At 44.7% G+C, this 20,059-nt stretch overlaps 2 protein-coding genes across 2 annotated transcripts; both read left to right on the plus strand.

Moving 5' to 3' along the window:
* Window positions 1-541: 541 nt before the first annotated feature.
* LOC310816380 (eukaryotic translation initiation factor 4E-binding protein 3-like) lies at window positions 542-6,167 on the plus strand. Its single transcript, XM_083686548.1, has 3 exons — window positions 542-1,001; window positions 4,293-4,469; window positions 5,854-6,167. Exons 1-3 carry the CDS (start codon window positions 869-871, stop codon window positions 5,880-5,882), a joined length of 339 nt encoding a protein of 112 aa, XP_083542674.1. The 5' UTR covers window positions 542-868; the 3' UTR covers window positions 5,883-6,167.
* A 4,346-nt stretch (window positions 6,168-10,513) lies between these two features.
* Window positions 10,514-19,209, plus strand: LOC310815706 (cysteine-rich and transmembrane domain-containing protein 1-like). Its single transcript, XM_083685599.1, has 3 exons — window positions 10,514-10,652; window positions 16,573-16,889; window positions 18,296-19,209. Exons 2-3 carry the CDS (start codon window positions 16,592-16,594, stop codon window positions 18,397-18,399), a joined length of 402 nt encoding a protein of 133 aa, XP_083541725.1. The 5' UTR covers window positions 10,514-10,652; window positions 16,573-16,591; the 3' UTR covers window positions 18,400-19,209.
* The last annotated feature ends 850 nt before the right edge of the window (window positions 19,210-20,059 follow it).

Genomic DNA, 20,059 nt, shown 5'->3' on the forward strand with positions numbered 1-20,059 from the left:
TAGGTGGCAGTACAGCTGAAGTCAACCAAGGAGGAAGCCCAGGCGCAGGGAGCTATGCCTTGATTCACGGCCACAACACGACACCGATTTTTAACCACTTTCTCTAACCTCAACCTTTGCCTTAACCATTTCCTAATTTTAACCGTAATTTCGAATTGTTAGCGTTAGCAACTTCCGGGTAGCGAATATGACCGCACGAATAGCCAATGAAATCGGAGCGAGGCGGGACAAAGAGGCTATTAGCCAACCAGAGTCCAGAACTTTTGCGCGTTGTTAATAATTGTTGGCATTTGTCTTACCTTCTGGCCCCGTCCAGACACAACCCTTAGCTCCCTAACTCCTTCTCCTCAGAAACTTGTGATTATCATAAAGGACTTAGCAAGATGGTTGTAGTACCACCTTATCCTCTATGAGAAATGTTCTCCTTCTTCAGTCCCTGTCCTTCCTGGGCTTTCTTCTACACTACACAAGTGTTTCACAACGGAGTAGGGCCTAGGACCTACGACCGGAAATAAATTGGACCCACGTGGCTGGCTGTTGCAGTCATCACATCACTCGAGACACGTAGAACCAGTGTAGTTATTAAATACACGGACACGCTTGTACACACTACACTTCGACAGTTGCTGATCAGACAGAAACAAAGACTTGTCGCTAAACCGTCCACAGTTATATCCGTCTTTGACTTTTTCTTTGCTGATGTTTGAATAGTTTTTGTTTGGTATTTCCAGGACAACTGCTGGCATATATTTGTTTGGTATTTGGTACTACGCTTCCAAATTTAGCAAATTCGGCAGGCTATCGTCAAACTGCTTCCTGCAGTAAAATAGCTTTGAATAATAAGCTAGGTAACCAAATTAACTCCACGATGTCCACCACCACCAACCAGGCGAAGAGCTGCCCAATTCCCACCCGTGTTCTGACCCTGAAGGACTGGTCTCAGCTGCCCGATTGTTACAGTCAGACCCCCGGGGGAACTCTCTTCTCCACAACGCCCGGAGGTAAGTGTCTTACGGACGGTGCTATAGTATAGACGCCAAAGTTGTGCTACAGTGCGAAAACGTTTGTTGGAATGTAGGGAAATATGTTGAAGACAGTGTGCAAGTAAATATTGGGAAATGAGTGACTGTGCAGTCGTCAACGCATGCATGTATGCTGCAAGGATATTCTGCAAACGCCACGCGCGTGTTGTCTTTGCATTCTTTGACACTGACTCGGCAATTCTAAGCCAAATTTAAACAACATTTGCCTACTGTCAATTCAATTCAAAACCCTAGTACCAGCGTCGGATAGACGTACGGGCAAATGAACTAGCTAATATATGCCATTTAGCTGATAATTATATAATTAACTAGCTACCATGTCAATGTTTTTTAGTTTTACATTAATCAACTAAAAATGTTCTCAACTAATTGTCAGACACAACAAACGAGGGCTTGTTTACGTGCTCAGCCACATGGCTTGAGCCATATTCTGGTGTTATGGTGGTGGTGCGTTTTGGAGTTGCACCTCATAAAAAGTGGTTGCAGATTTATCAGGTGTTACATTCGTATGCTTGGTATGAACTTTGACTGGGCGACATGTACCGCAGATGTTTTGACAGTTATGACGATATATTTTCCAAACTCGTGATAAGAATACATATGGACATCATGTTAATATAAGCTCCGGCCCTGTTTGTCAACTTTGGCACAACAACAATAGTGTTGGAAAAACATTGTGCCAAATCCTATTGGTAGACAAGCTTCTCTTAACCTATGACTTGCGTGTGGGGGACGGCAAATTGATCCAGCTGTCAGAAGAACTGCAAGATGATTGGCATAGGTCGAGGGGAGGAAAGGGGAGACACTCCCTCCCTCAGCCCCCGTGCATTTCAGGAATATTGAGAACATTCTGTCCCGGCCAAGAGAGGAGGAGTGAGAGCAGCAGATCAGTGAAGAAGTGGATCAGGCCTCCCTTTCTAAGAATTATTTAAGTGAGGACACATGGGAGGGGGGGAGAAGTGAATGCCTCGTTTGGTTTGAATGAAAAGCAGAAAAAGCAGCACATGTGTCCATACACATGGGGCGGCAGGTAGCCTGGAGGTTAAAGAGGCCGGCCAGCAATCGGAAGGTTGCTGGTTCGATCCCCGCTCCAGGAGGGATCTGGATGTGAGTTGGTGACTGGAGGGTTGCTGGCAGCATATCCAGGTCCCTACCACTGCCGTTGTGCCCTTGAGCAAGGCATTTAACCCCGAATTGCTCCAGGGGCGCTGACTTGGCTGACCCTGTGCCCAGAGCCCAGCGCTCTGTTCTCCCTGGGGGGGTGTGCACGTGTGTTGTCTCGGAGGGGGGGTGTGCAGTGCGTGTGTGTTGTCTCGGGGGGGGTGTGTGCAAAAAGACCCATTCCAACAATTGATGTGAATTGATTGCATGGCAAATAAACAATCTGACTTTCTGACTTTCATACCCCTTATGTGTTGTGTGGGAAGCAGCTCAGGATCATAACAGGATCATAACAGCTTGGTGATGGGTGTAGTGTTAACACAGCCATGCTGGCTCAATCCTGCTAAGCATCATTCTGTTATGTCCTACTCATAGACACTGTCAGTCACTAAAAGAACACAAGAACGACAGGTGTACATTTCTAAAGTCATTTTAGGGCACTATGAATACTTGAAGTGTTTTCTCCTGTTATTATTTTTGACTGAATTCCTATGTAGTGCTTTTAACAAGGCTTGGTTGTAACCAATCATGCTCAACCAGGGATGATTTAAAAGTATTGCAAGAGTGCTTTTAATAGGACATTAATTTAACCACTGCTTGAGCTTGTGTGTTCCCTGTTTGATATGTTGTGTGCACACACAAACATGCTGCTGCCTATTGTAATCAGATGAGGCAGGATTATGTTCCTTTACTACATATGTACAGTTACATGAGGGTAGGTTTCCACTGGACAAAGAGATTGGTTACTCTTCAAGACTGGGCCCCTTTTGCATAACTGGCTAGTATAGTTAAGCTGGTGAGCATTGCATAGCTACAGCTTGCATTCTTGCTTCTCTCTCTCTCTCTCGCTCTCTCTGACACACACACTCCGCTCCACTCCCCTTTTGTCCCGGATAGGCTGCACAACAGGCAGTTGTTACATAACATGTTTTCTGCCTTGTGTGGAAAGAGGGAATTGATACTGTTCCGAACAGTTCAAACTCCAGTATGGAGTAACAACACTACGAACCGCTCCATGTCCCCATCGGTATACACAACAACTAGGTCACTATCAGATAGGATAATTGAAATATTACAGTTTTTGAAGATTGTTCAGTCTTTCTGCATTATGTGATTAAGAGCAAATGTCAGTATCACGTATTTAGCCTTAGCCTTAACCCAGCAGTGGACCACATATGACCCTGGCCTAGCCCTGAGAGAATGTGTTTGTGCTGCCCCTGCTGCTGGTTCACTTTCCTAGAACTGACTCAGTATGGCCAACCTCTGCCCACCCCTCCCCTCCCCTCCTCTCAGCCCTGCGATGAGAACAGGGTGTGTGTGTGTGTGTGTTTGGTATGCATACAGTAACCCTGACCATGAGGCTGAGAGTGGACGGACACACACACACACACACACTCTCACTCAGAGTGCTCTCTACTATAGGCCCCCTGTTCCTCTCCTAGTGGAGAAGTAAACAGTACACCCCAGTCACCTGACTTCCCTCCCAACCCAGTTCTGCAGGCTCTTTCACAAGTCTACTGCTCTCTTGTATGTGAGGTGTGTGACTGTAATGATAACGATGTGGGACCGGTTATAAGGACATGTAGGTTTTTGTATGACGTGTGCTTGATTTAAAAATGGTAAAATAAACTAAAACTAAGGACCCACATTGGTTTACATTAACATTATATTTACATTTTAGACATTTAGCAGATGTCTTTATCCAAATCGGCTTACAAGTACATTTGTCTAAGTAAGTGAATCATCTATACATCAGTCATCATAAGAAAAACAAATCTATGCTAGAACCAGGGGCCGTTGGCAGTCACAATGCTAGAAGAAGGAAGAATTACTTTTTGTATTTTTTAAATTTATTTTTTAAATTTAAAACGGCGGAAGATAGGTAGTGACTGCAGTCCTGACAGCAGTTGGAAGCTCGTTCCACCAGCGGGGCGCCAGGACAGTGATGCAGTACATGCATTACAAGAGCTACCAAATATATATGGCAGTTAATGAATCAGAAATGGCATGTTTGCATATCATGCACTGATTTCGTAATGGGGGCAATTCCTCAAAAGACATTTATTTACCTCTCTTTGTCTCACACAGGAACACGCATCATCTACGACAGGAAGTTCCTGTTGGACTGTCGGAACTCTCCTATCGCCCGCACGCCTCCCTGCTGCCTGCCTCAGATCCCCGGGGTCACGGTGCCTGCCCTGCACCCCCTGGGCAAACTACAGGAGCTCAAAGAGGAGATGGAGGAAGAGGAGAAGGAAATGGCAGGTAAGAAAACATAGGACATGACAGGTAAACACACATGTATGAACAGTATAACCTACTACCCATATGCACACACACACAGAGGAGAACCTACGCAGCTAGTATAAACAGGAATTACCTGTGTTAAAGCTAGCTTGCCTCTATTCAGCTTTACCTAGGTAAAGATTTTTACCTGTCTTTATGACATTTAGAAGGACAATGCTATCACTGATTCACTCATCCACATATGTTTTTCTTTTTTAATATGTGTACATTTGACGTGTTCAAGAAATCTAGGATAACATTCTTAGGCATCATCAATCCTTTATTTATGCAGGCATGTCCATTGTCCTCCTTGTTGAATAGTGCTGTTGTGAATGAACAGTGTGACTCTGCCAGTAATGGTGTTGCATAGATTTCATCCATTCTTCATTACACAGTATCAACATCTACCTTATCTGGTATTAGCAGAGGCCTTGCCAGTGTCATTGGCACCTGGCCTTGTCGAGGAGGCTGGAAGGTCTGTCATTATCACCTGATGTTATTCTAGTCTGTCAGTCACTGTCGTCTTCCTGGTACACAGCCTAGACTTTAGCACCTTAACTCAACTAGGCCACAGCAGCCTTCACATCTGAAGACCTAATACCAGCAGCCTTCACATCTGAAGACCTAATACCTACTACTGTTAAGAGTGAGGAGTTACTCAACCCTCTTCAGCCTGATTGTGCTCACTGGACTCTCTGGGTATCAGTAGATATCTCTCTCTTTGTATCTCAGAATTGCGGGTACTTGGCTGTAGATATGTCTGTGTTTATGTTGTGGTTATCTGTGTTGTTGAGGGCAAGGGAGGGTTACTGCACATACAAGTGAGGTTTGTTTTGGAGGCAGAGGACCTTGTATGTATCTGACAGTGGTAGTTGGTGTCATTAAGTATCGGTTAGTTATCTGTAACTGTAGCCTAGATAAAAAGGAGGTTGTTGTTTTGGCTGCAGCAGAGGGAGTGGTCACAGGCCTGAGGTTTGGCATACACAGCTATTGGTCACAGGACAGTTGGGAACGGCTGTTGTTGTTCTCTCTCTCTCTCTGTCTCTTAACACTAAAGATTCTGAGGATTAGAGATGACCCTCTTTTCTCCACTCCAACACTGTCTGGGTGGGTAGAATATATAGGGGTTAAGTGTGTGTCAGGGGGTCCTGTGTGTAATTGCTAAAAAATAATAATAATTCTGTCTCCGGTTGACAAATAAACAATGCATTGATAGGGTATACACCCTCCCCCTGTTATTTTGGTTGTGGTAGAACATTGTGCACTGATACAAGTGACAACTGATTATTAATGTCTGTGTTCTCCCCCCCCCTCTTCTTCTGCTATTTCTCTTCCTCTATTGCTCTCTCTCTTTCTGCCACAGATGACAGCCAGTTTGAGATGGACATGTGAACTTCAGTTTTGCCTCCTGTGGAGAGAATTGTCATCTGTTCTGATGCCGCTGATGTCTTAACGACCAGCACGCGTTGTGTATTCTTTTTCAACTTCCTTTTTTAAAAACCTTTTTTTGAGGAACTAAAAAGAAAAGAAAACTGCAGGGTGGCCCCTGAAATAAAATAAAATAAAAAACACCAGTGTATTGTGAAGCAATGAACGCTGTTTAAGCGAGGAATGGTTGCAGACTCTCGTTTGGGGCTGCAGCAGTGAAGAAGAGATCAGTTTGTGGGTTTTTTTTGTTGTAAATAAGACTATGGTACTTTGTATTTTTTTTTTTAAAGATGAGAAATGTAAGAGAATTACATGAAACTTGTAAAGCAGGATGGCTGGGCTGGCCACTGTGGGCAGTGTTATTGCATTGTTTTTGTTTTTTTAACACAATAATCCTCTATTTTGGAGGGGCTGGTTGGTGGGCCTATGGGAGGGTCTGACCCTGAGGTTAGGGGTCAATGGATGACTGGACGAGCTCCACCATGTGTGTGGAGGAAGAACTAAAACGTGTAAAAAGTTCAAATTAAAAAAAACAATGTTATAAAACTTGAGTTAAGTTATTTCTTTGACATCGCTTGCTTCTGTGGTTTCTTCCAATTCCCCTGCCGTGTCTGTAGCTAGCCACTGTGCTCTATGTACTGTAGCACCATGCTAGCTAGCTATAATAAGCTGCATGACCTTGTAAAGTTATGGCCCAGATAAATGTACAGACGTGTGTCTCCCATAATACACAGCTTTTGCATTGCCTTTACCAGGAATACCAGAACATTAGCATGTCAATCAAGTTCAAGATTTAAGCACCTAGGGGTGTTCCTTATGTTCTCTTGCATGTAAAACAACTAGTTAGGGGGTGAGTAACATGAGTATCTGGTAACATGCATGATTTGGAATGCTGCACATGCACACATGATCTGAGGGATCTTTTTGTTCTCCAACTGTGGCCATTTGAGATTGAATTAAATTATGTTCTGACACAATGCACACACTATCAAACAGCAAACATTGGATACTCTGTACTCTAAATATTCAATAAACTTGTTTTTAGAATGCAACAGACCAAGTGCACCGTAGCACCCTCAGAAGTTAGGCATGTGACCATGAAAACCCTGAAGATCCTCTGGAACAGCTTACTGGACACACACACACAGACACACACACAACCATTTCTTGAAAAGAGCATACAGTACATACAGGGTCAGGAAACATATTCCTGGGAAAATAAATGATATGATATAATGATATGCCTACCTCCTGGAGAGTGTTCTTCACTTGGCTAGATGTTGTGAAGGGGTTTTTCTTTATGTGAAGGATCCTTATTGTCTTCCATGGACATTCAGGCCTTTTTGTGTTGCCGAGCTCACCAGTGCGTTCTTTTTCTCTCAGAATGTATCAAACTGTTGATTTGGCCACTCCTAATGTTGCCGCTATCTCTCTGATGGATTTTTTTTTGTTTTTACAGCGTAAGGATGGCCTGTTTCACTTGCATTGAGAGCGTTCACAGCAACAGCTTCCAAATGCAAATGCCACATTTGGAATCAACTCAGACCATTTACCTGCTTAATTGATAAAGAAATAACAAAGGAATAGCCCACACCTGTCCATGAAACGGCTTTTGAGTCAATTGTCCAATTACTTTTGGTCCCTTGAAAAAGAGGGGGCTACATATTGAAGAGCTGTAATTCCTAATCCCTTCCTCCAATTTGGATGTGGATACCCTCAAATTAAAGCTGAGAGTCTGCACTTTAAGCCCATATCCATTATATAACTGTAACTTCATTATGTTTAGGTAAACAGTTAAAATAACAACAATTGTGTCAGAGTCCAAATATATATCGACCTAACTGTACATAAAGTGAGGTATGGTAGGAATGGGGACAGGTGCCAACTGGCTAGGTAAGTAACCACACCTCGTGATTTTTAATGAACAATTGAAGAATTTAATTGCCTCTCTATCAGCTTGAATTACCTGGGATTACAGTACAAGAGGCCCCAGTCAGCTGATCTTACAGTGCTCTCACCCTCATACACACACACACACACGAATCCACACACGCACACGCACATACAGGGAACTCTGTGAACCCACAGCCACAGAGTCAATGTATCTGTGACATTTACTGTATACTATTTATGTAGCACACACACACGCCCACATACTCATAACAGCTCACAGAAATACAGTTGTTATACAGAATGTCCATTCTCTCTTATTAACACTTAGAAACTACTGACTAAGGATATCTTTAACAGAGGGCCTGGTCTGAAAACCCAAACACTCAGGGGTGTAACAAACCGCCACAGTCCGTATGGAGTGCCTTTTTTTGTTCCATCAGTTTGAAAGTAGTGAACATTTTGCACTCAAAATATTGTAAATAAATACATACTTGGGATAAACTCCCTCCTCGAACCTTAGTGAACCTGCCCTATTGACCTTTTCCATACACAAAATATGCACCCTACCCTCCTCCAGTTCCCTGTGTGTGTGGGGCGGGGGGGGGTCTGACCAGTGTCTATTTCTGTCCACCCCTCCTCCTGATGTTGATGGCACAGGCTGGGGATGAATTGCCGTGGAGATGGGGTAAACACCCACTTAAGTAACAGGCATGTTTGGTCACATCCATCATAAGGGGGAGAAGAGAGGGGGACAGCCAGAGGACAGTAACTTGGGCTGGGCCATGCCACACATACACACACACACATGCATGCACACACACATGCATGCACACACACACACACACACACACACACACACACACACACACACACACACACACACAAATCTCAGAAATAAGGGAGAGTCTATCACTTTCATCCTGTGTGTTACTCTTGTCTATAACTTGTCTATAACAGTTCTGTACTGTATTGTGTGTTTTTTGTTATGTGTGGACCTCAGGAAGAGTAGCTACTGCAGTAGCAACAGCTGATGGGGATGGATCCTAATAAAGCAGTAAACATGTTGACAACACACACATGCTCAATTCTAAATGAGCCCCTTGCTCCTACTCTCTTGCCACTTGTGTGGATCTGAGTGGATTCAATAGGGGTTTGTAATATGGTGATAATTCTGCATAGCCTATCAGAAGGCAAGGCATAGCTATTACCATATTTCTCATACATATTTCTAATCTACATGACATGCCTAGAGGTAGTCAGTTTGGAATTTGGAAACACACACTATACATCACGTGTCCCTGACAGGTGTAAACATATCTGGACCTCCTAAATATGGGTGCAATTTCACATGCAAAAATATTCTACAGATCTTTGATTCCTCTAATAGTAGAGACAGAGGGTGGATTTGGGATTCAACAGGAGACACTTCTTATGGTGCCTATTTCAAATGCCTCTCAGCTGTTGTATGCCATATCGCTGTCTGATGCCACATATCTTTGGATACAATTTATGGCCTGAGACTGTTTCATAACCAATCTCTCACCTGTGTGTCTGTGTGACTGTGTGTGTGTGTGTGTGTGTGTGTGTGTGTGTGGTGTATGTATGAGTCTCTCTCTCTCTCTCTCTCTCTCTCTCTCCCTCTCCCTCTCCCTCTCTGTGTGTGTGCGTGTGTCTGTGTGCAGTCTGAGCCCGGGGACACTGGAGATGGAAAGCAGCTGTTAGGCCAAGTCTCTACATGTTACACTTCATGTATTGACATTTATGTCATATTAATAGTAGGAGCATATTAATAATGTCTTGAATACTCACACATAATGTAGTATCAACTTGAACATGAACATGAACATGAACTACTAACCCTACATTTCAACATTCTAATGTCATTGTCAAGGTGACCATTATAGGGTGTGTATGTGCGTGCGTGCGTGCGTAAAAGGATTAAGGAAAGTGTATGCTGTGCCTCTCTCCTTAGAATGTAGAAACTGTAGCGCCTGTCTAAATAGACATTTGAAACACCTTTTGGAACACCAATCATCTATAACAGAACATTGAGGGTTTAAGACGTGAGGATGATAAATATGTGTCACATGACGGTATAGGCTACTCGTTTGTGACTTTCCTCACAGATCTCCAAACATACTACCTATTCATCGCCTTATGCCCTGTATGAATGCAAGAGAGTAAGTAAAGACTGCCATCTGCTGGTAAAAAGGGGGTGTTGCCCCTGTCCTAATGTACAGGAGTTTTATCCTTATCCTTATTTATTCCTGTAATTTCAAACAAAAAATGGAAACATCATAGAGAGTGAGGATCTTAGATGAGAATTGTGTGCATGCCTGCTGTATAAGCTACAGCTACTGCCAGCAGTGATATTATAGTGTTACATACAAATATATTTACACTGTATATGAACTCTATTGTATTATGTATTGTCGACTTTTTCGCGCTCAATAAATTATTATTGTGCGATTTTGTGCGTATTTCGTCACATCTTTCTGTGATGTATGTATAATTTATTAACCAGTCAGATGATCGGGGAGGGGGTCATCAGTCCATTCATCTTTCTCATCGCTCTGCATTCTTATTAGTCCATGATAACCTCAATAATTCACCACAGCCAACCAGCGCGAGGCGGTTAGTGCCATTCAGAACCTTTTTTTCCTCCTGCAACCCCCTCGCGACACCATCCGGATGACGTCACAGTTCCCACACAACAGATACGCACTGAGTTTCGAGACAAGGGTCGTTCAATGCGGTAAAAAAAGAAAATAAATAAATCACTCCGCAGGGTTGCTTTGAAGAGGAGTTCGGCTGTTGAAAAGGGATACTGTTTCTAGCAAGGTAGGTGGACTTATAGTTTTTTTTTCTATGATTATTGTGAAAATACATCATCATCAACAACTTACGGTCTGGGAAAATTGCAACTCGACACCGTTGCTCAGTGGGCTGTGGCCTGATGCAGGTGCTAGTTTTATTCCATCCCTGTCTTATTGTAGCGACCTCGCAGTTATCCTATATTGATACATCGTTGCCAATGCCAACTATATGTATTTATTTATTTTTTTGCCAAAAGCGGAGAGAAACATTTCGGGCTACTGCTGCATTGTTTCTGGAAATTCTCATGATTCTTATTCCGTAAAATCTATCGCGGCAAATGTGATTAGGCCACAGCTGTAGATCATTTTGCGGCAATAAAGAGAAATTAAACAGTCGCGTCGGAACCCTCTTATTATTATGTATGTCAGGTGTGATGATCAGATAATGTAGTTTTTTTATTTTTATTTTGTGACTAGTGGCCCAATTGTATTGGTAGTGATATTACACATGACGTGGCAAGAAAAAACATTTCTTTTTTCATTTCCTTCCAGTTCTTTCATAATTAGTTGCAATCTAAAGTGAACTGAAGGCCTAAATCATATCTATTCACCACAGCAGGCTGCTCTGTTTCACACATCTGAAAACAAAACAATCTCCCATACTTTTTACACTTAATACTGTAGTGAATGGCGGGGTAGAGCAGCTTGCCCTAAGCGGGTATCAAACTCACAAGTTGGGCCTTACACAGGGTTGTTACACTATCCCCTCCGTTCTTCACTATATCGAGTCTCTCACGTGGACACGCCTCACCGATGGCCTCATGGCCGCCATCCCACTCCTGACACCAGTGTAGCGAATGGCGCGGTAGAGCAGCTTGTCCTAAGCGGCTATCGAACTCACAACCTTCCGCTTACAAACCGACCACCTAGCTACAACACCAAGAGAGTTAACTCCCTTGGCGGAGCTGCTAACGGGCCTTACACAGGGTTTACAATACGTTTCACACACATTGAGGCCCAATGGCATAAACAGAAACCTAAATAAAGGCAATACTCTGGAAAATGACCTCATGCTCAGCTAGCTGCTAGGCTATAGGCTATGCTCATGCAACCAACACTGATAATGTATCTCTGTAAGACGGATGCAATGTAGAGATGTAGGGACAGGAGAAGAGAGGACAGATATAGGGAGAGGAGAGATGTAGGGACAGGAACTCTGCACCATTCAACTGGGGAGGGAAGCCTGATGCAGGGTTGGGCAGGTGATGGGAACTGGACAGGTGTATTTGTACTCAGAGCACTTTCAGAAGAATCAAAGGCCATATTTGTTGTTCTCTATTGTGTGTGTTGTGCTTGTTAATGAGGTCCACGGGGTATGCACTTAGCCAGGTATGCAAGGCCTCATCCAACTATCACATGAGTCAAGTAGGCAACAGAATGGAGTTTCACGTTTGCTCCCATCGTAATACACTTAGCTAACAGGCCTACTTTTTGAGCTGGTAGGCCTGCAGTTTTGGTTATTGATCAGCGCTGCCACTACTAATAAACTTTAGTAACATTCGCATGATGGCAAGTGTGCAAGACCATGTTGAGCTATCCAACCAGTTCCCAGTCACAGATGGAGTTAAGCAAGGTTGTGTCCTAGCGCCAACCGTCTTCAGTATGATGTTCTCTGCTATTCTGCAATGACAATACTGTGATAAGCCTCCATTTACCGGTTTGACGGGAAACTGTTCAACCTGCAAAGGACGCAAGCAAAAACAAAAGTGTCCCACTTCACTGCTCATGACCTCCTGTTTCCAGATGATGTGCACTAGCTGCTGGCTCACATGCTGACCTGCAGCTCTGTATGGACCACTTCTCACCAGCCTATGACAACTTTGGCCTTACTATGAGCATAAAAAAGACCCACCTGCTCCTGGAAAGCCGTATGTGGAATCAACCATTGTTGTGAAGGATCAGAAGCTGTCTGTGGTGGATAATTTCACCTATCTTGGCAGCACCCTGTCTCGCTGTTCACATTGATGTTGAAATCAACAACAGGATTGCCAAGGCAAGTGCAACCTTTGGCAGTCGAATGATACAGTGTGGGATAGGAGACGCATCAAATTGGATTACTCAAGGTTTACCAGGCAATCATTCTACCAAGCCTTACCCATAGCTGTGAAATCTGGATGTTGTACCAACGCCATGCCAGAAAACGAATCCCCTACCACCTGAACTGTCTGAGAAAGCTTCTGAGGATCCAGTGGTAGGACAGAGTCCCTGACACAGAAGTCCTCAAGCATGCTGCATGTGAGGGCTGGCCATGGGACCAGGATGGCTGACTCTGGCCTACCAAAGCATATCTTCTTTGGCGAACTAAAGTATGGGAAGCGATCACAGGGTGGGCAAAACAAACGCTTCAAAGATTCTCTGAAGACGTCCCTCAAGAGCTTCATGATGGAGCTGAAGGTCTTGCTCTAGAGCGTCCCACCTGTCGTAACCTCATTAGGGATGGTGCAACCATCTCAGAAGCCAAGAAGATCAACAATGCCATGTTGCCAGCAACACAAGGCAATGCCATGTGCCAGCAGCACAAGGCAGAAACCAACAACACTTCCTTTGGGAGCACTCCTACCATCATGTCTAGTGTACCACAGAGTCTAGTGTACCACAGAGTCTAGTGTACCACAGAGTCTAGTGTACCTCAAAGTCTAGTGTACCACAGAGCGCTCTGGGTCCAGATTGGCCTCATCAGCCATCTGAGAACTCACCGTACTTCTGACACATCTTCATGTCAATGTGTTATGTTCTACATCAACCTATGATGGATGAACCTGTGTGTGTTGTGTGTGGTGCGCGGACGTAATCGTGTGTGTGTGTGTGTGTGTGTGTGTTGTGCTTGTTAATGAGGTCCTTGGGGTATGCACTCAGCCAGGTATGTAAGGCCTCAACCAAATGTTGCATGAGTCAGGTAGGCTTACACAATGGGGTTTTAAGTTTGCTCCTATCACAATGACTCTAGTACACTTGTTCAGCTGACAGACCCACTTTTTCATTGAGTAGGCCTGAGGTTTTGGTTATCGACCAGCACTGCCACTACTAATGCACTTTAATTAGGCCTACACTGGTACACTGGTCTGCTTGCCACAGCGGTTCTTTATTGTCTCTAGGTCGGTGCAGTTCTCATAGCTGTTGGGGGTTTATAATGACTGAAGAACATACTGTGTGTGTGTGTCGTGACTGTGTGACGTGTCTGTGTTGTGGAAACAGATTGTCAGTCAGGGGTCATTGCTTCCACAGAGTCTTTTTCCTGTCAATGACAAAACAACAACTAACTAACAACAGGCCTCTGACTGGACTTCAAAACACCCTACTAGGTGTGAGAGACACATTTCCAGATACGAGCTGAGACTAAAGACTGGGACTTTGGACCTTTTTTTTTCAAGCTTCTTCTGATGGTCCATATCTCTGTCCATATGGAGGCAGGACCAGTCAACTGTCAAATCATACAGGGACCAGAGGTTGTTTAACTTTACTGCTGCTGTGTGTCCCTTAGGGTCCCAGCAGCATATGTTCAACATGGCGAGAGTGAGTGAGTGAGTGAGAGAGAGAGAGAAAGAGAAAAGTTGTTGCAGTTTCACAGTCCTGCAGGATCAACACGAAACCTTCGACACGATGAACTGCACTCACATTTCACACTTTTCACATAGAAAGTAACCACAACATAATGGTAGCAAAGTAGTGCTAAAGATCAGTTTGTGTGAGAAGGGGTTTAAGCTCAGTGAAGGTCTAGTCAGGACAGAATCTACAGGGACACCCTTCCGCTCCGCATGGTCTCAGCGAGTAACCATGGTTACGAAGGGCTGTGCCATCTGTCGCCAGGTAAGAGAGCCCTCTCAGGTGAAACGTTCAGTCATCGTTTCATAACTGCTAGCAGGCCAACGTGACTCATGGCTTAACGGATAAATATAAAAGAAATGTGTTGTGAGTGAATGTGCCAAAAACACACACACACAATCACTGGTTCTTCTTTTAGTGTCATGTGGTCTTGTCCCTTAGCTTACTCTACGGGATGGAACTGACAGCTTTCCAAACGGCCCGGAAGTCATTATCGATCTAGTACGATCAAAGAAAGTCAAATGCTTTCCTCTTTCATTCCCTCCTGGATTATAAGGAATTAGGATATTAATATATCACAAATGTAGAGTTGAAAGCAAGCACTGCCACTCCAGATGGATTCCTTGTGGAGAGGGAGCATGATATTAAGAAGGACTAAGGGGTAAATTGGTCGATAAGTCATTAGATAGAGAAAGACAGGCTCCCTTTAGCCTACTCTAGACAGAGCCCTGATTGTGGAGAATGAGGTGGGGAGGCTGGAGTTGGCATGGTGTTTAGATGTTTTACTGTACACAGAGGGAGGGAAGGGATAAGGCTGGAGGCTGGAGTTGGCATGGTGTTTAGATGTTTTACTGTACACAGAGGGAGGGGGGAGATACAGAAAACCCTTTGACAACACAAAGTAGCCTACTTTCCCCTGGTGTTTGTTGTGTTTGTAGGTGATGATGATGATGGTGTGGTAAATCCCAGTGTAGACTGACCTCTTCTCACTCCCTCTGTTGGTCTCTTGTCTTCTACTCACACACTCCCCCTGTAGCCTCCCCCTGTAGCCTCCCCCTGTAGCCTCCCCCTGTAGCCTCCCCCTGCCCTATGTAAGAGAGGGAGGGAGAAAGAGAGGGAGAGTTTGAGTTTTTACACACATTGTACATTTAAGGAATGTTACAAAAGGTACAATGGAACACAACTACTATATAGACCGGACAAAAGAAAAGAAAAAGAAACCAAAGCAATTAAACAACAAAGTACAACCCTACACGGCATGTCACCAGTGCTTGGGAGTGCAGAGGGAGAGACAGAGAGGTGGTCTGTGTTGTGTTACCATGTGAATAATTTACTGAGACATGACACTGTTTAGGCTCTGGCTGTCTCAGGTCTTGGTGTTGTGGTGGGGTTCATCGTGTGCTGCCTGCAGGCCATACAATATACAGTTAGCCACACCGTTTCAGTATACAGTGCATGAGACATGCTGCACTCAAGTTTTGTTGAGAAGTAAAAGTGTCTGTGGCTTGTCTGGTCTGCCTATCACATTGATGCTCTTGCAAGGATGATAAGCAAAAATCAAACAAATGGGTTGAATGTAATTTGTGCAAAAGCAAAAAAAACATTTCATAGGAAATGCAAACAACCACAGAGCATTGCTAGTTGTGCTGTAGTATGAGCCAACAGAAATGTACATTTTTTTTGTCGTGTGAATTATAGACCCCAACATCACTACCATGTGATCATAATAGACAAAAGTCACAAAAGATACATGGATAGAGAATGGTAGCTGCCATTTATTCCGGCAATGACACTCCACAAACCATACCATACAGTATTCCTATAGATGACCATTGTCTTGTGCAGGGCCTTCTCCAGTATTTACAGAATTAGAATTACAGGTATGTAAGTGGAAGGATCTGGCTACTGTTCGTGGGTCAGTGAGTTTGACCAACCCCCTCCCACACACACACACACACACACTGATGGTGAAAACCATAGAACTCAATGTAGGGTCTCTGTGGTGAAACCCACAGCCTACTGTCCTATGTCCCACCACATCCTTCATAACTAGATCATAGCTCTATGAAATGTTCTGTATGCTTCTGTTGCTTTCATGACAACAGCGTCACAAAAGGAATCCCATTAGCTGGGAACCCTGGGGAAATCATTGGTTAATGTGACGCCAGGGACCGACTCTGGTAGCTGAATAGCAGGTCCTGAAGTGCTAACGCACACACACACACACACACACACACAGCTTTAATGTTATCTCAAGTTCTATGTTGACTCTGCAGGGCTGTGAAACTACAACAATTACTTATTTCTCTCCTCCTTTCTATTCTCTCTCTCTCTCTCCCTAGGTGATCCTGAGGTCTGCAGATGAATTTTGAGCAGCCCCCTCCGTACCCGGGCCCCGGCCCCACCGCTCCGGGCTACCCAGCTCAGGGCTACCCCACTCAGGGCTTCCCACCCCAGGGCTTCCCCCCTCAGGGATACCCCAACATGGAGCAGCCCAACCCAGCCTACCCCAACTACCCAGCCGGCCCCATGGGCCCTGGGGGGCCCTACCCCGGCCCCGGACAGCCCCCCTACCAGGGCTACCCAGGACAACCACAGATGGGCTGGCAGGGGGGGCCCCCTCCTGGACCCATGTACGGAGAGGCTCCTAAAAACACAGGTGAGTGTTAAACATTGGGTGGTATGACATGTTGTGAGGCACCACTCCTTTCAAACTCAACAAGGTTAGGGTTAAGGGTTTGTTCAAGATTAGGGTCAGTCTTAGGTTTTGGCTTAGTCAGTGGAATGCTGGTCAGAAAGGTCCCTTTAGTCTCTCCCGGTCTGGACATTGGTGGTGGAAGGAGTGAGTCTAAGCCCTGTAATACAGGCCTTGTTTTAGCCCTGTTCATGTTGCTTGGCTCTGTCTACATTGTATTCCTGCGGCAGCAGACCTGTTGGCTGTGAGGTAACAGAGCTGTTTACAGCAGTGGGAGAGCCGGCCAGCTAGCCTGCTAGCCTGCGTCTGAGCAATGTAAACACAGCACAAAGAAATGACAAAAGGAAAAAACCTGCAGGAGAATATTCAAACTGGATATGCAAAGAGAGCGGACAAGCCAGGGGAATTATCCAGCCACATACAAAGGTTTGGGTCATTACTGCTAACCAGGATTACTAGGCTTTTCAAAAGGGGACCTTTCTAATACCATTGATGTTTTGTCAAGGTGTCATTTAGATAGCACATTCTATGACGCACAGCCTAATGATTAACTTGGGTGGTGATTATGGCCCTTGATATCAGATGGGTCATGTGTGGCTAACTCCTCTGTACCTGGGCAACAGCTGTAGCACCTGGTCTCTCAGATACCTGACTCACCCCACCTGACTGACCTCACCTGACTCCCTCCCTCCACCTGACTCCCTCGCTCCACCTCTCCCTCCACCTGACTCCCTCCCTCCACCTGACTCCCTCGCTCCACCTCTCCCTCCACCTGTCTCCCTCCCTCCACCTGACTCCCTTGCTACACCTGACTCCCTCCACCTGACTCCCTCCCTCCACCTGGCCCTCACAGTCAGTCTCTATGGAAATGGCAGCCTTTGTCCTGAGTGTTAATGACTGCGAGAGTCAGTTTGCACATGGTGGATTAATCACAAACATTGAGATAAAAGACAACAGTTGGCTGGTGTGATGGTAAATGGTGTGTGTGTGTGTGTGTGTGTGTGTAGGGTTGGTTGGTAGATAGCAGGGAGTGAGTTGCTGTGAGTTTCTCTAGATTAAATAACCCAGCAGTAATTGCATCTGGACTGAAGGCTGCCATGGCAATACCGTGGCAATGGACATTGTCGATGATGATGATAATGAAAGGGAAATGGTTGTTCCTTTATTATACCGCATTGGCAAAAATGCCATTAAAATTAAACACTTAATAAAGCATGTCTTGTTAACCCTTGATTTTTTACAGAATAATGGTTTTAAGTAGGCTAATGACTAATGGTGATTATCCTCTTCCTTTTCTCTCTCTCTCTCTGTCTCTGTCTCTCTCTCTCTCTCTCTCTCTCTCTCTCTCACCCCCCCCTCCTCCTCTCTAGTGTACGTTGTGGAGGAGAGGAGGAGAGATGACACAGGAGACACATGTCTGACAGCCTGCTGGACGGCCCTCTGCTGCTGCTGTCTCTGGGACATGCTCACATAGCATACTCCCCCTGACCCCTGACCCCCCTGACCTTTAACCCTTCCCCCCTTCTGTCTGCCTGCCCCCCCCCCCCTACCCCTCCCCCCCCCTACAACTCTCTGCCTTAACCCTTGCACTTCCAATCCCTATGTCCGTCCGTAATCATCAACCCAGAAGCCCTGCAGTTGTATTCCCCTTGCATACCCCTAACCCCCTGGTCTCTCCCCCCAACCCCATTACATACAATACACTCAACTCTGACCCTCCATCGGGGGGTGCTCTGTAGCAGCTTATGTCTTGAGCTTCTAAGCATCTTTTAAATCTCAGGCTCTGTACTGTAGATATGTAACCTTATAAACACACACACACAGATCTCAGGCTCATCTCTACTGTAGATCTAACCCATCCTCGGCACTTTAATATTGATTACCTCTGCAAGGTACTTCTCCTGCCTCCCCCCCGATGTCTCATTCCAAATCCTCCAGTCAATTCTACACCCTCCGCCCTACACCCTCCGCCCAACCCACCGCGGCTACCAAGACCACTGGACGCCCGTATGCTACAGGGTCCCCTACCATACGAAGCTGATGCTTGAAATGTCTCCGTTTTGTTTGCACAACAGCTGTGGTTGCCGATGTATGTCTTAAAATGAATCCTTATGACAATAAATTGAATGCATTTTTAAAGATGACAATGATGATTTATGTTTGATTCAATGTACTTTTAATGCCTGCAATGTTTTTCATTCCGATCCTGAATAAGTATGATTTAATAGATATTCTTTTTAATACTCACGTTCCTTGAAAGTAAAAAAAAATAAAAAACGTAAAATGTGAAAAAATACTGAAGTACCGATGAAACCAAATGACTTGTTAGATGCCTTTGCTTGACATGAGAATCTTGCGTTAAGAATAAAATATTCCCTGTCATCACTGGCTGATGTCTGATGTCATTCTTAGAAATGCCCAGTGTTCACAGTCTCCAGTGGTGTGTGTGTCTTTCTGCTATGATGTTGTATCAATGGATAGCAGCACTTTTCTGTGTGTGTGTCCGTTTGTGCAGTAGGCTATCTAGGGCGTGTGTGTGTATGTGTGTGTGTATTTTCAGTAGGCTGTATTGGGTGTGTGTGTGTGTTAGTAAGTGAAGCCCAGGCCAGATCCATGTCTATTTATAAACCTAATTAGGAGTGACCTGGCCTGGTTTGAACCACGGCCTGTGGAATACAGCATGAATTGACCTACTATCAACCTTACCACAATGTAGAAGACAGTTTGGTATGCAGTATATCTTTGGAGTAAGGGATCTGTGGTGAGCTGTGGAATAAATATACCGGTATCACTTAAACAAACAATCAGCACCATGTAAGAGGTCAACGGTCACTTCACTGGTTTCACGGTTAAGACAACCCAAAACTGAATGTCACAAAACCATCTCTCCATAAATGTTGTAGATGATTAACAAGGAAACGAAATGATTTACTTTCAGTCACATGGTGTCGCTAAAGAAGCCAGCTGATTCATAGATGTGTCACATTAGCATTCTGAAGATTGCATCATCACCAGATCCAAAGGTGTGTGTGTGCGTGTAAAAGGATCTTTGGATCCGAAGAGTGGATTTCCCTCTGTACATATTCACTGAATAAAGACAATGTACGTAGGCACATACACGCACACACGCACAC

This window comes from Argentina silus, assembly GCF_951799395.1.
Source record: "Argentina silus genome assembly, chromosome: 15".
NCBI classification, from domain to species: Eukaryota; Metazoa; Chordata; class Actinopteri; order Argentiniformes; family Argentinidae; genus Argentina; species Argentina silus.

Bases quoted from the DNA above. Each gene is read 5' to 3' on its own strand.
- LOC310816380 (XM_083686548.1), top strand. From the start codon at position 869: ATGTCCACCACCACCAACCAGGCGAAGAGCTGCCCAATTCCCACCCGT. The intron at 1,002-4,292 runs GTAAGTGTCTTA...TGTCTCACACAG, and splicing joins CTTCTCCACAACGCCCGGAG to GAACACGCATCATCTACGAC. The intron at 4,470-5,853 runs GTAAGAAAACAT...TTTCTGCCACAG, and splicing joins AGAGGAGAAGGAAATGGCAG to ATGACAGCCAGTTTGAGATG.
- LOC310815706 (XM_083685599.1), top strand. From the start codon at position 16,592: ATGAATTTTGAGCAGCCCCCTCCGTACCCGGGCCCCGGCCCCACCGCT. The intron at 16,890-18,295 runs GTGAGTGTTAAA...CCTCCTCTCTAG, and splicing joins AGAGGCTCCTAAAAACACAG to TGTACGTTGTGGAGGAGAGG.